At 33.1% G+C, this 12,652-nt stretch overlaps 3 protein-coding genes across 3 annotated transcripts; 2 read left to right on the forward strand and 1 right to left on the reverse strand.

The window, feature by feature from the left end:
- Window positions 1–298: 298 nt before the first annotated feature.
- Window positions 299–1,682, forward strand: LOC105648568 (zinc finger A20 and AN1 domain-containing stress-associated protein 1). The gene has a single exon (XM_012234996.4). The coding sequence runs from the start codon at window positions 299–301 to the stop codon at window positions 884–886; it is 588 nt and encodes a 195-aa protein (XP_012090386.1). The 3' UTR covers window positions 887–1,682.
- A 1,251-nt stretch (window positions 1,683–2,933) lies between these two features.
- Window positions 2,934–3,824, forward strand: LOC105648864 (zinc finger A20 and AN1 domain-containing stress-associated protein 1). The gene has a single exon (XM_012235366.4). The coding sequence runs from the start codon at window positions 3,081–3,083 to the stop codon at window positions 3,693–3,695; it is 615 nt and encodes a 204-aa protein (XP_012090756.1). The 5' UTR covers window positions 2,934–3,080; the 3' UTR covers window positions 3,696–3,824.
- A 1,044-nt stretch (window positions 3,825–4,868) lies between these two features.
- On the reverse strand, window positions 4,869–6,766 carry LOC105648569 (protein PSK SIMULATOR 1). The gene has a single exon (XM_012234997.3). The coding sequence runs from the start codon at window positions 6,759–6,761 to the stop codon at window positions 5,106–5,108; it is 1,656 nt and encodes a 551-aa protein (XP_012090387.2). The 5' UTR covers window positions 6,762–6,766; the 3' UTR covers window positions 4,869–5,105.
- Window positions 6,767–12,652: the final 5,886 nt, after the last annotated feature.

The raw sequence follows: 12,652 nt of genomic DNA on the forward strand, positions 1-12,652 counted from the left end.
CTCCTCTAGTCTATACGACTTCATGGATTTGGTCAAGTGGTCATAAGATTATTATTATAGGATGACATGTTGGGCCGCAACCCTGGGCCTTTAATCACGTTGCCCAAGATATTATTGGGCCTTCGAACTTCTTGTCGGTTGACGCTTTCCGTTTTCTAGAAGGGGTAAACCGAGACTGCTTGTTGATATACAAAAATGTTAATCTGATAATAACATTAACAAGGAAATCCAGATCAAGATTTTACAAACAAGAAGGGCTTGAAATCCCCTGCAATAGCAAGAAAAGGAACGCACGCAAATGGAGTCGCATAAGAGCATCGATTCGCAACTCTGCGCTAATGGTTGTGGTTTCTATGGATCCGCACAAAACAACAATCTTTGTACAAATTGCTTCAAAGAATACGAAAAGGCAACCGTGGCAAAATCAAAGGAGGAACCGTTGAATTCATCGTCATCGCCGCCGCGGAGCTCTCCCCTCGCTTTTGCAAATTCAATGCCTCGGTTTTCTCTCTCTCTCAATACTAATACTACTTCCGATTCTAATTCTTTTTTTGGTGCTTCCTCGAACACCAAACAGTTTTCTTTTTCTGGTGATGCAACTACTGGTGATTCTAGTCTAACTTTCAAAACTCCGATTTCTTCTAAAACTAGTGTTAATAATTTCTCTTTTGGTTCTTCAATGTGCATAAAGAACAGGTGCAATAGATGCAACAAACGGGTCGGGTTAACGGGCTTTGAGTGTAGATGTGGGAATTTGTTTTGTGGAAAACACCGGTACCCGGAAGAACATAAATGCAGCTTTGATTTTAAGGCGTTTGGCCGCGAGGTTTTGCTCAAACAAAACCCGGCGGCCGGCTATGCCAATAAATTGCAGCGTATAATCTAATTTAGGAACAAGGTTATTCGGAGTCGTGCCAGGTTTATTGTTTTCTTTTATTAGATTTATCTGCAAATTGATGCGATCCGAGTTAGGAGATTGTTCAATACTTTTGGCTGGTCTCGTCATCTCCTGCAAGTGCAATTGAGTCATTGGTGTATTGCGTTTGTAGGACGCGATAAGGCCGAAAGTATTGGATAATTCCTCAGTAAGTGCTTTTTGCAAAATTAAAATTGAAATTTACAGGTAATATATTCAGAAACATTTCTTTGGACTTTTATGAGAAAACGATCCTATCGAATCAATTGGTAGATAAATACAGTAAAAGAAAATTTCAGCAAAGTTTGGTTTCATAATTTTTTTTTTAATTTTTAAAGAAAAAACGAATATTAAAAATGGGGTCTTCTTGGTGTTTCTGTGGTCCGTCAGATGTTTTCTTTGTCATTGGATATACTTTGTTCTTCTTCGTGTTTGGCATAGCACTTTTTTTTTCTGAAAAAAAATTTAAGAGTGAAAAATGTAGGAAAATGCCAAACACTCAAAAACAAAGTGTGTGAACTAATCTGTAATTCTCACCTTTTATTTTAGTTATTGTCTCTCTTTTATGGGCTTCACCGGATTCTTTGTTTACTTTGAACAACAAAATCATTTGAATATGAAGAGAAGGAGAAGATGCAATATCACTTTCCAGCAAAAGTGTAAGCTGGGAACGATGACTAATCTAAAGTCTTGTAGATTGTTTTTGTTGTAATTTCCATTTCAGACTAAGAGGATTTTACCTATTGGCTATTGTTCTTGCTTTAAACTTAGTGTTTTCATTCCAGTTTGATTTTTCTTTTATGTTTGATGATTGTTTATTTCCTGTCTTGCTCTATATAATTAGCACACTCTCCCGACTTAAAAATGGCAAAAGCAATCTAATTTCAATTCTATCAATCTGACTAACTTCAAACGAGGGGAGAAAAAAGAAAAGAAAAGAAATTCGAAATTTCACATATGATTCAAGACCCTGACAAATATGAGATCAGTACTGCAGTTGTCGCTGCAATAGGCAATAGCCTTGCAACCGGGCAGACTCGAGAAATATCTAATGGACGCTATTGACAAGCTCTTACAACTAACAATTACAAAGCCCAAGCCCAAATATTTGTTGGATAAAAAAACATATTAAATAAATGTAAAATAATAAATTTTAAATATTATTTATTTTAAAAAAAGAAAAGAAATATTACAATAATTTAATAAGGATGAAAAATGAAAAAAGATAAAATTAAAGGATGGAGGGAGTAAATTCAACTCTACATATATAGGGATGCAAAAGTAAAATTGAGAGAATACAGCAATTAAACTCTATAACCCGCGCACCGAACCAAAAATTTAGGTTTTCTTAATTGCCGGTTTTGATATTAAAACCATCGTCCATTCTAACTCGGTACTAATTAGAAATCAAATCAAACTTTTTTTTAATTTCTTTTTAGTTTGAGTTGTATGAGTAATAATGATAATAATAATAACAAGAATAAGAAAGATATTAAAATTTATTTAAAGATTTTCTAACGAAATAAAAAAATAAATTAAAAGATTCTATTTGTCAATTTTATAATTTTTTTTCTCCTTTTCACAGTTTCAAATTTAAACTCTTAGTTTTGATTTTAAAAAATAAAGAATTTGAACTGATCCCTAAGCATACACTTACCTACACTCGATATGGCTCATTTCATATACCAAATAAATCAAAAATAATTTTTAAAAGAAACAAAAGTGTTTTGACTAGAAAAAAAATAAAACATTAATAATTTTTTTAACATCTCCTTTCAATTGATTTAGTATATGAGTAACCCCATATATTGGATATAGACAAGTCTTACCCCTAAAACTGTAGTTTGAAAATTTGTTGACTATGATTTAATTCAGATTTTAATTGGTTTGATTTTGATTTGTTAAAACGAAACACTATCGATCATGACTACCTAAACTTACTTTAATCCTAATTCTTCTCGTTATAAACAAAATTAATTTAATCTAAGAAAAAAAAAAAAACTGTCGTTATCTAAAAAGTTGTCCTATTGAATAGGAAATCGAAAACCGCCTCCAGAGAAGGTGCAGGAACGTACACCAGTATGTAATTTCTATAATTCTTTTCCTCTCCCAACCCAATTCGAATATAAAAATCACTCTGTATAAATATGAGATAACCTCGTCAATGTTTACATATCAATTGATCATAAGCAATCAACAGAAGAAGAAGAAGAAGAAGAAGGATTCTCAAGACATGGATTCTCAAAACAACTCAAGTTCTTCTCTTTGCAAGAGGGGCTGTGGCTTCTTCGGATCACCACAGAATCATGGCCTGTGCTCTAAGTGCTACAAGGATTATTTGAAAGAGAAACTACTTTCTGAAGCTGAATCTGCCAAAACGACAGATAGACCTATAGATACGCAGCTAACGACAGATAGACCGACAGATACGCATACGCAGCTACCTTTACCAACCAAGACTGGAGAAACGACAATGTTAATAGCTTCTGCTGATACGACAGCACTCACGATAGATAAGCAGCTATCTTTGCCTCCCAAGACTGGAGAAACGACATTGACAAGTACTTCTGCAGTTTCTACTGTGAAGAATCGATGTGAAAGTTGCAACAAGAAGGTGGGTTTGACAGGATTCGCATGCCGTTGCGGAAAGGTCTTGTGTGGTTCTCACCGGTACCCTAAAGAACATTCGTGCACGTTTGATTTCAAGAAAGCTGATCGGGATCGTTTGATCAAGCAAAATCCACTTATCAAGTGCGATAAACTCGATTCAAGGATCTGAAGAAATATCGATTCTTGGTTTGATTAGTTAATTTTTGCTCGTCAAGTTGTTCAATTTAATTACAGTTAACATTCTAATTCTTTGTATTTTCTAGTTTTAAAAGTTAATTACTTTTGTTGAACATCAAAACTGTTTCTTTCTTTTGAATGAGAACATAGCCAATTGGGCCTCGGTCTAAAAATTTGGACCACACAGCAATTTTTGCCTGCCTATATAGCCAATTCCACAATCATAGTATGGGTTAGAGAAATGTCCTAATTCAGCAAATTGCTGGCCACACATATTGGGAGGATATTTATTTATGTTGGAAAATATAATCTCTGTCTAATGAGGTCTTTTTCAGTTTAAATAACCAAAAACCATTATAGTAGTATGTGAGGTGGGAAAAAAAAAGGATAATAATAAGGTGGTGGGGAACAAAAATGAGAATTTTGGGAACATTTAGACAGAGAATATAATGTATAAGAAGGCACAATTAATAAATATTTGAAGCATGAGCTGGAAACCCCCAGATGAAAAATCATAAACAAATGCAGAAAGCAAATTTGGATGATGACTGTGGGATTGGTCCTTGTACTAATTCTTTCTAGAAGTAACGTTTGAGGTTGCTAAGAGGATCAACAAAACCGTATATGCACCAAAAGAAAGGAAAAAGAAAAGAAGTTTGTTTAAAATATCTTGTAATTAATTAAACTAACTACAAATTATGAGATAATGAGGGTTCAAAGCCTGATATCTCCTTCTCTTTAAAAAATTATGATGCAAACTGAAAAAATTCTCGAATCTTGATAAGTTCCAAATCTACACACCTTATCTTTGATCACATGCATAGCCGGAATAAGTCTCGTCGTTGCTTTGATATAGTCTACCCTCACATCATTATTATTTGGTGCTTAAAAGAAAAAAAAAAAAAAAAAAAAAAGATTCCAGTGTGATCTCAAATCTATGGTGTTTGTAGGCCCCACAATCGAACTGCTTCTGTATGTAAGTTAGTTTATGACTTTATATCAGAAACCGCATTGACACGGAAAAACTTCACTTCATAACCAACCAACCACACCCATAAACTTCAAGTAGAATATTGATTCAATAATAACTATAATAATAACAATATGAAGGAAGTAGTGTTTTCACATGGCTGCAAATAATTATATGTGATCGAAAGTTTCAAACTTTGAAACTGAAATTAAAGTTTACTGATCAAATCATATCATTTACTTACACTCCTATATTGACATGTACAGATCAGGGTCAGAAGGAAAACAAATTTAACCCTCAAAAGATCTGGATTAAACTCAGTTCAATCTTAGATCAAACATGATAAACTTTTGGAAAAACAAAAATTAAAACCCGAAAGGTTGGGAAATGAGGAAAAAAAGAGAAACCATATATCTATAACTGCTATAATTCCTAGCTGGAACTCTGCGAATTCAGGAGTCCATTAAAGTTGGCGCATTCAAACAAGGCCTTAGCAGTCATCTCTCTTTCAAACCTCCAAATGTAATTCAAACCCACTAAAAGTTCTGTAATGGCAGCTTCAGTTTTCTCTTGATTTGCAAAGAATAACGTTTGCAATAGTAAAACATTTGTTTTGGGCAACAAATTTTGCTGCTCAAAGCTCCTTTCACTTTGCCATTTTATCATATTATGTGCTATAGGCGATAGCCATCCCAATATCCTACCTAAAGCATCTCTCCATTCTCCGGCGAGAACTGGATCGCTGGCTGAGAATCCTACACCTTTCAATCTTGCCCTTAGAGAAGATCTTATACTATTTGGTAACATGGAGTAAAGATCATCTCTTGCATCGACACCGACTAGTTGAGGCGATTTTATCATTTTCTCCATAACTATAATCAAATTTGCATAATGTAGAGCTAAAGCCGCAGCGCCAAGTGTAGTCTCTGGTGGCTTTAGTAGTTTCGAGTTCGACTCGAAAAACCCATCACTCAAATCTTTATTTTCTTCAAGTTCTGAGCCTTTTAGTGGCCCTGACACAAAGCTACAAGTATTAGGGTTTTCAGTTGGATGGACAGTTGCAGAAGCTGACAGACTACGTGGTAGAGAAGTTGGATATCCATGTCCTATTCCAAAAACTAGCTTGATCCTTGCTAAAACAGTGAAGATAGACCTTACAAGCATTGAAACGACACCGTCGAAGCTTCGATTCCAAAGAGATCTCTCTTTTAGATACTTCACCTCTTGTCTTTGCCAAAATATTTTCTGTTGAAGATCCATAATCTTTTGCTCTTTCGTTGTGGACTCATGTTCGCTATACTGCAAGGCTTTCTTTAATCCACTCTCCAATATGGATAACTCCTCCATTTCTTTGTATAGCGTCGCTGTGATTGTCACGTACCTATCCATCTTCTTGTTCTTGGCTTCCATTTCTTTGCAATTCAAGACCCAAGAATTAGGATCATGACCAGAATTCGCGAAGTCATCGAAAAGACGTTCAAAACGACGCAGATTAGCATCATCACATCGTTTGCTCAATCTTGAGACCGATTTAGCAACCAGCCTTAGATTCTCAGCGATTTCTGCACATGCAAGGGCAAGAAGGAACGACTCGTCGTTGGACACAATCTTCCGAACTCCTTCAAGAGAGATGGATTCATTTCGCAACCGAATTATGTTCTTGTCAGACAAAGATTGCCATAGATGGAAGAGCTTAGACATAAGACCTGCGATCTCAAAAGCTAAAACTCCAACGGTCGATTTCTTTGATGCTTTTGGTATAGGCGCAGAGGTTACTACTGAATCCAGGCGATGAGATATTGCAGTTTTAACCTTTATAAGCCAAGTTTCAAGGGCCATATTTACTTGAATCTTTAACTTGTTCAAGTATATTTTACAAGAAACGATTGTGTTGATGAAACGGTAGAATTCTGGGTTTTGAAGAAAGGATTTATAGTGAAGAAACACAAGTATATGGAAGAGATTGGAAATAATTGAAAGTGGAGTTGCAGAGAGATAAGGATAAAAGAAAGGAAGAAGCAAGAAATGCAAAGATTGAGTTGAGGTGAGGTGAGGTGAGGCTCGTGGGATGTTGAAGGCAAAGAGCATTACAAATAGCAATTCCCAAATAGACGAATAAGAAAGTTAAAAGATACACCCACATGCAGTGTAGTGCGTGACACTGTATATTCATTTTTCTCCAACATGTTATTTGTTTGTCTTTTATGGTTTAAATCCAACGAATTGATAAGCGCGTAGAGTTTTCATTTTGTTGAATTTTCTGATTTTTTTTTTTGTTTTGATTTTATATAAATTCATATTACAATAATTATTATTATCCCAGTCGGTAAAAAGAGGATGTGTTTGGACACAAAGGAACATTTGTCCTTAGATGCTATTTCTTTCCATGCACATTTGAAGGCAGGATAGGGGTCATTTATCAATTATCATTATTGGCCTCTTCTTTTAAAACTTTTTATAATGCAATCTTTTTGAATAAATTAATATGTTTGCTTCTGTTTGAATTATGAATCCTCCAGCAAATATCTTTATTTTAACATACACTACAAGAGAAAAAGGAAGGGAAGTAATAATGTCTCAAGATTAGCTAGGAATTAGCACAAGTATTTAATTATAGATCAATGAGAGCCAAAGAAATTGTTTGAAAGAAATAATTTGGATTGAGCATATATATGTACTTTGAGATAGATGGACAAATGTAGTACTCAACAACCACTCTAAAGATGGTGATTGAAGTATTATAATCTCTCACCTCTTGAAATTATATATATTGCTATGGCCTAGCCAAATAAATATGTGATAAATATTTCTTTTATATATATACCTGGCAATGGATCTAGACCACAGCATTGGCAATTAAACAAACATTGTTCCTAGTCAAATTTTCTGCTGCTGTAGAGTGCATAACAGTATGACCCTTTATTGATTTGTTTGTTCAAAATTAAAGGTGCTTATACATAGCTAAGGCATGCATAAAAAGCAGAAAATTTAAAAAGTTGAAGACCAATATATATATATATAAAAGAGTAGAAATTATTAAATCTTTTATTAGGGTATAAGACTCCAAATAAACAAGTTTCAGAGTTATGAAGTTAATTGAAGATGATGGCCACTTGACAAGTTGTATCAAAATCTCTACCATCGATAGATCTTATTGGTTTCAGATCAGGGAAAATTAGTTGAAAGAGTTAGCGAGTGGTGTTCTTCAAGTTGACCAGAAATGGGAACATGAGGCAGAGATAAACATCATGTATGGAATCACACACACGTAATTAATACTAGAAAATTAAATTCACTCATTGAAACCACATGGACTAGTGTGTTGGGTTGTACATTTTTTGGGTCATCTCATCAAAGCAAGTTTTGAGAGTTACATAAATATATATATATATATTGACATTAGTAAAATTGGGTTATTTATTTTTTTGAACTTGTAAAAAAATGATAGTATTGATTTATTAAAGGTTTGCCTACCAATGGAAGGGCAAAGAACGATACCCTTGTTTAATTGTCGGACGATATATATATATATATATATTGTCGATAAATGTGCCCATTAAATTAAATGAATTGAGTATGGTAACTCACTATCACTATCTGCCTCTTTGCAAACACAATTGCTTTTGTTTATTCTCATCCTTCCTTCCTGTCACTAAACCATAAGATAAATATATATAGACATAGTTGCTGTTTTTTTATTCTTTTCCTTTCTCCATCATTCTATGAAGTAATTACTCACAGGAAGAAACACAAAAGTTATACTTTTTTTTTTTTTTTTTTTTTTAAAAAAAAAGACAAAATGCTGATGAAGGGAAAATGAGCTGATTATTCTTTTTGTGAGTATATATAATGGAGGATTACATAATTAATTAGCTTGAGATCATTTCTAAACCACATTTTGGTCTATGCATTAGTATTTATAGTGTGCCCGCAGGCACAGGGATTTGTAGGAATTGAATAAGGAGATTTTGGAAATTATATATAGATTGTTTCGCCCTTCAGGAATCCCTGATATATATTATATGGTAGGTGCATGTTTGCTCAAACATTTGTCTCCTCATCAAAGGCTAAATGTATCACAATTAATTAGATTTAGTTATTCACTTATCTTAACACCACCCATTTCGTTATTCTAAATGGGATTTTATTATATATATATCATTGGTCCAATTTAAGTATATATATATATATAAAAAAACATTTAGATAATTGACATGTCTCTTTCTACAAGTCCAATGTACCATTTTACTAATTTCCAAACCCTAAGAAGATACTTAGATTAGATTCCGTAGCTACCAATTATATTAAGTACACCACACATTACCAAAATTGGCCGATTAAGCTATTAATTAATTGTATATATCTTTAATTAATTAAGCATACCCATTTACACAATTAAGATCTCCATCTTACTACATTCTACAAATAACTTACTATCCTCAAATTCTGAACAAATCATATATATATGAACACCTTTCTTAGAAAGATCATGTAAAAATTAATAAATTCCTAAAAAAGAAAAACATCTTACGAGATATTAATTTTTCTCACTTCTTAATCATCTTATTATTGACATGAATAATTTATTTTTGATTGAATTGAAAAAAATAAATTTAATTAGTGTATAGAATTAGATTCTCAATTACTAAACTATTTCGCTGAATTAGATTCTCCTATAGACTGAAGTTGCATGGCTAGATAAATCTATTGATAACAATAGTATTATGGCTTAATCAAAGGAATTTATTATTGTTAATCTGTAAATGGAACCAATCAAGTGGGTTAGGACATGCGGGCCAATGCGATTCCATGGGCGGCTAGCAAAGAAGCACGCTGGCTAAGCTCTAATGGTGCCACGCAGCCCAGCAAGCACTCAAGAGAAAAAAATCATGACAAGTGAGGTCTTCATTTTTGAAGGTCAGAGCAAATATATATATGTATATATATGTTATGGAATGTGATGCAATGATCCACATGAGTGTGTAGGCGATAATGGCACCAGTTGCTGAGTTATAGTGTTCCACTTTGGGTTGTAGTAATACAGCAATATTGGAGTCAGAGATATAGAAATGGGAAAAAAGTGTTTGTGAAAATGCCATAATGACTGTACATATATAGTTGAGGCATGAGGGTTTAGGTTAATTATTATGGATAACGTCGAAAGGACCATTTTCAGCCATAAAAATTTTTGGGGTCAAAGCTGAATACGCTCTTCATTAATGTCTCCCATGCTAAAATTTAAGTCAACCCAATGAAAAGAACAATTATTTTCTTATATTTTATTTATTTATTTATATTTATATATGTATATTAATGTAATTAGTTGTACCAACTGATTGTTATTCTGCCTAAATTAGCTATCTATCACGCAATTGCACTTTGCAAAGCAGTTCAAATCCCACTAAGGTGCTTCAATTCCATAATAAGAAATTATATGTTTGACTTTTATTTTTTTAATGTTTGACTTTATTTTTTTAATAATGAGTTTACAGTCACAAATAATCATATGATGTTTTTGGAGTTTGACAAAATTAATAGAAGAAAGTTTTTTTTTTTTTTTTTTTTTTTTGACTCATAGGATGTTGCAAGTTCATATATATAATTCCCATTTGGAAGTTGGAAGTATAAATGTGCAGAAAGAGATGGCTGATGGCTCCTAAAACGTTTTCTCTATGAAGGCTTTCGGTGCCGCTCATAGATATTTCAACTTTCAAAAGCTTCTCCTATTCATATATATACCCTAATTTGGACTTCCATGGCTTTTATACATATACAGTATCTATAGCTATTTATTTATTTATTTTTATATTAGGTAGAAATCAAGAAAGAATTTGATCCAATAACTAAAAGCCCATGTAATGGATGAATCCCGGCTAGGTAGTTGGCTGGCTTCTCCGATGAAGAACAAAGATAATTATATGATGTACAGAAATTCAAATATCTTTAGGCTATAGCATGCCAATTTCATCATCTCTAATGAAAGAAACTGTGTATATTGTCAATAATCTTCCTCTTTAGTAATTTCAAATATATAAAAATAAAATAAAATAATACCAAATCCCATGAATGTAAAAAAAAAAAAAAAAAGAAAGAAAGAAATCATATAAGAAATACTGTACAATATAAACACTCGTATCTTTATCTCATATGCATTGTCATTTTGCTTGCTTTCAAAAAGCCTAGAAAGAAAAAACTTCATCTGCATGTGGGCTTGCATTCGTCGTGACTTTGACCCTCCCCAATTGGAGAATAAGGAATAGAAGCCAACAACATAGAGCCAAGAGATTAACTCATGACCCCCTTTTTTTTTCTTTTCAATCTTTTAGTACAAAAACAAAATAATAGGTCATGTGTATATGATTTTGATTTGGTTGGTACTAGTCAGACCTACCTCTTTGACATAAAAAGAATAGAATCTTCAATTAACTCTTAACTATAAATAAAATCCCATATATAGAATAACTCATTTAAATTGGAAGTATATTATATATAAGAAAAAAAAAAATTGAGTCAAGACACCACCGTACCTTGATTTGGCCCCATTAGAATACTTTCAAAGGCTATTGGAAGAAAAATAAATGAAAGGCTCTCTTCTTTTTGAATAGAAGTTGATGGAAGCTTAATTCAGCATTACTAATATCCCACTATAAGAGCTTTTGAAAATTTGGACCCTTAAATTGCTAGTCTTTATTTAATTATTAATACTAAAAAAGCTCATTAAATATTAATTAATGAAATTAAAATGAATAAAAACATGTTGTATGTGTAGGTGTATGTATATATATATATATATATATATATATATATATTGCGCATGAGAGGAGGAGACATATTATGGCCTTTCATTCATCACAAATGAAGGGGCAGTGTTCCACTTTTGCAAGACATTCTTTGGAAGAAAATGGTCCCAAAGCATGAAATGAAAAAAGAGAAAAAAAAAAAAGTTATTAACACATTAGAAACATCTCGTCATAGATGAGATGGTCTGCCCTATTGATGAATTATGCCCACGTGTGTCATCATCATTGTACGTACGTGGTAGACCAAATTATTCAATCATACCCACGTGCATTAGGCCCAGGCCCATCTTTTATTTCCTTTTTTTTTTTTTTTCTCTCTCTTTTTTTGCCCTTACCAAGGGAGAGAGTACGAGGAAGGGAAAATTTAAAGGAGAGAAAGAAAAAAGGGGATAGATGAATCCGATCTCCAATGGAAGTGAAATTTATTTGTAATCTTGTATCTAATAGAATTAATATCATCCCGGTTTATATAATTAATTAAAGATAAGGACATCCATAGTCTTAATAATCAAAGTAAAATTATTTAAAAATGAGTCCATTCAGAATATTTAAAATATGAAATTAATAGTGCTTACCTAGTGTTAACTATTCCATCTAACAGGAGTAAAAGGTTGGTTCGAAACGACATTGCCCTAAATCGCAGCTTCATCATGTGATGATTGAAGTCATACAATAGAGGCACGAGGGAATGTTCCCACTATCATTTCATATTCTGAAAAAATGACCCCATTTCATGATTGCTTTATCAGAAAACTGTTCATTAATTGTACCATACCTAACATATCACGGACGCAACCCAACAAGAGCTCAGCACCTGCCCAATTCCTTAGTCCCATCTGTTCTATAGTAAAATTTTCAACTCTTTCCAACAAATTAGAAAGGATTCCAATGAGTCATAGATGCTCTTTTAACTTATCTTTAACCTAAAATTAGTACTGCATGTCGTTTTGCTGCATGTTATAATTTTACTGGGTTTGAGTTTGAGGCATCATTATTTCAATTGGTTGCTTTGACTTACTTAATTGATGATGTTTCACTGAACAATCTCGAAGATATGAATTGATATTGGGCCATCAGTCTATCAATTTGGGAAGAATCTTCAGCAGGAATTAAGGTGTATTTGAAGGGAACCTTTTTTTTTTCAATTTGAACTTTGGAGCACATTTTGTCCGGTAGGCC

Source organism: Jatropha curcas, chromosome 10 (genome assembly GCF_041381405.1).
Source record: "Jatropha curcas cultivar XTBG-Jc1 chromosome 10, XTBG_Jcur_1.0, whole genome shotgun sequence".
Classification (NCBI taxonomy): domain Eukaryota; kingdom Viridiplantae; phylum Streptophyta; class Magnoliopsida; order Malpighiales; family Euphorbiaceae; genus Jatropha; species Jatropha curcas.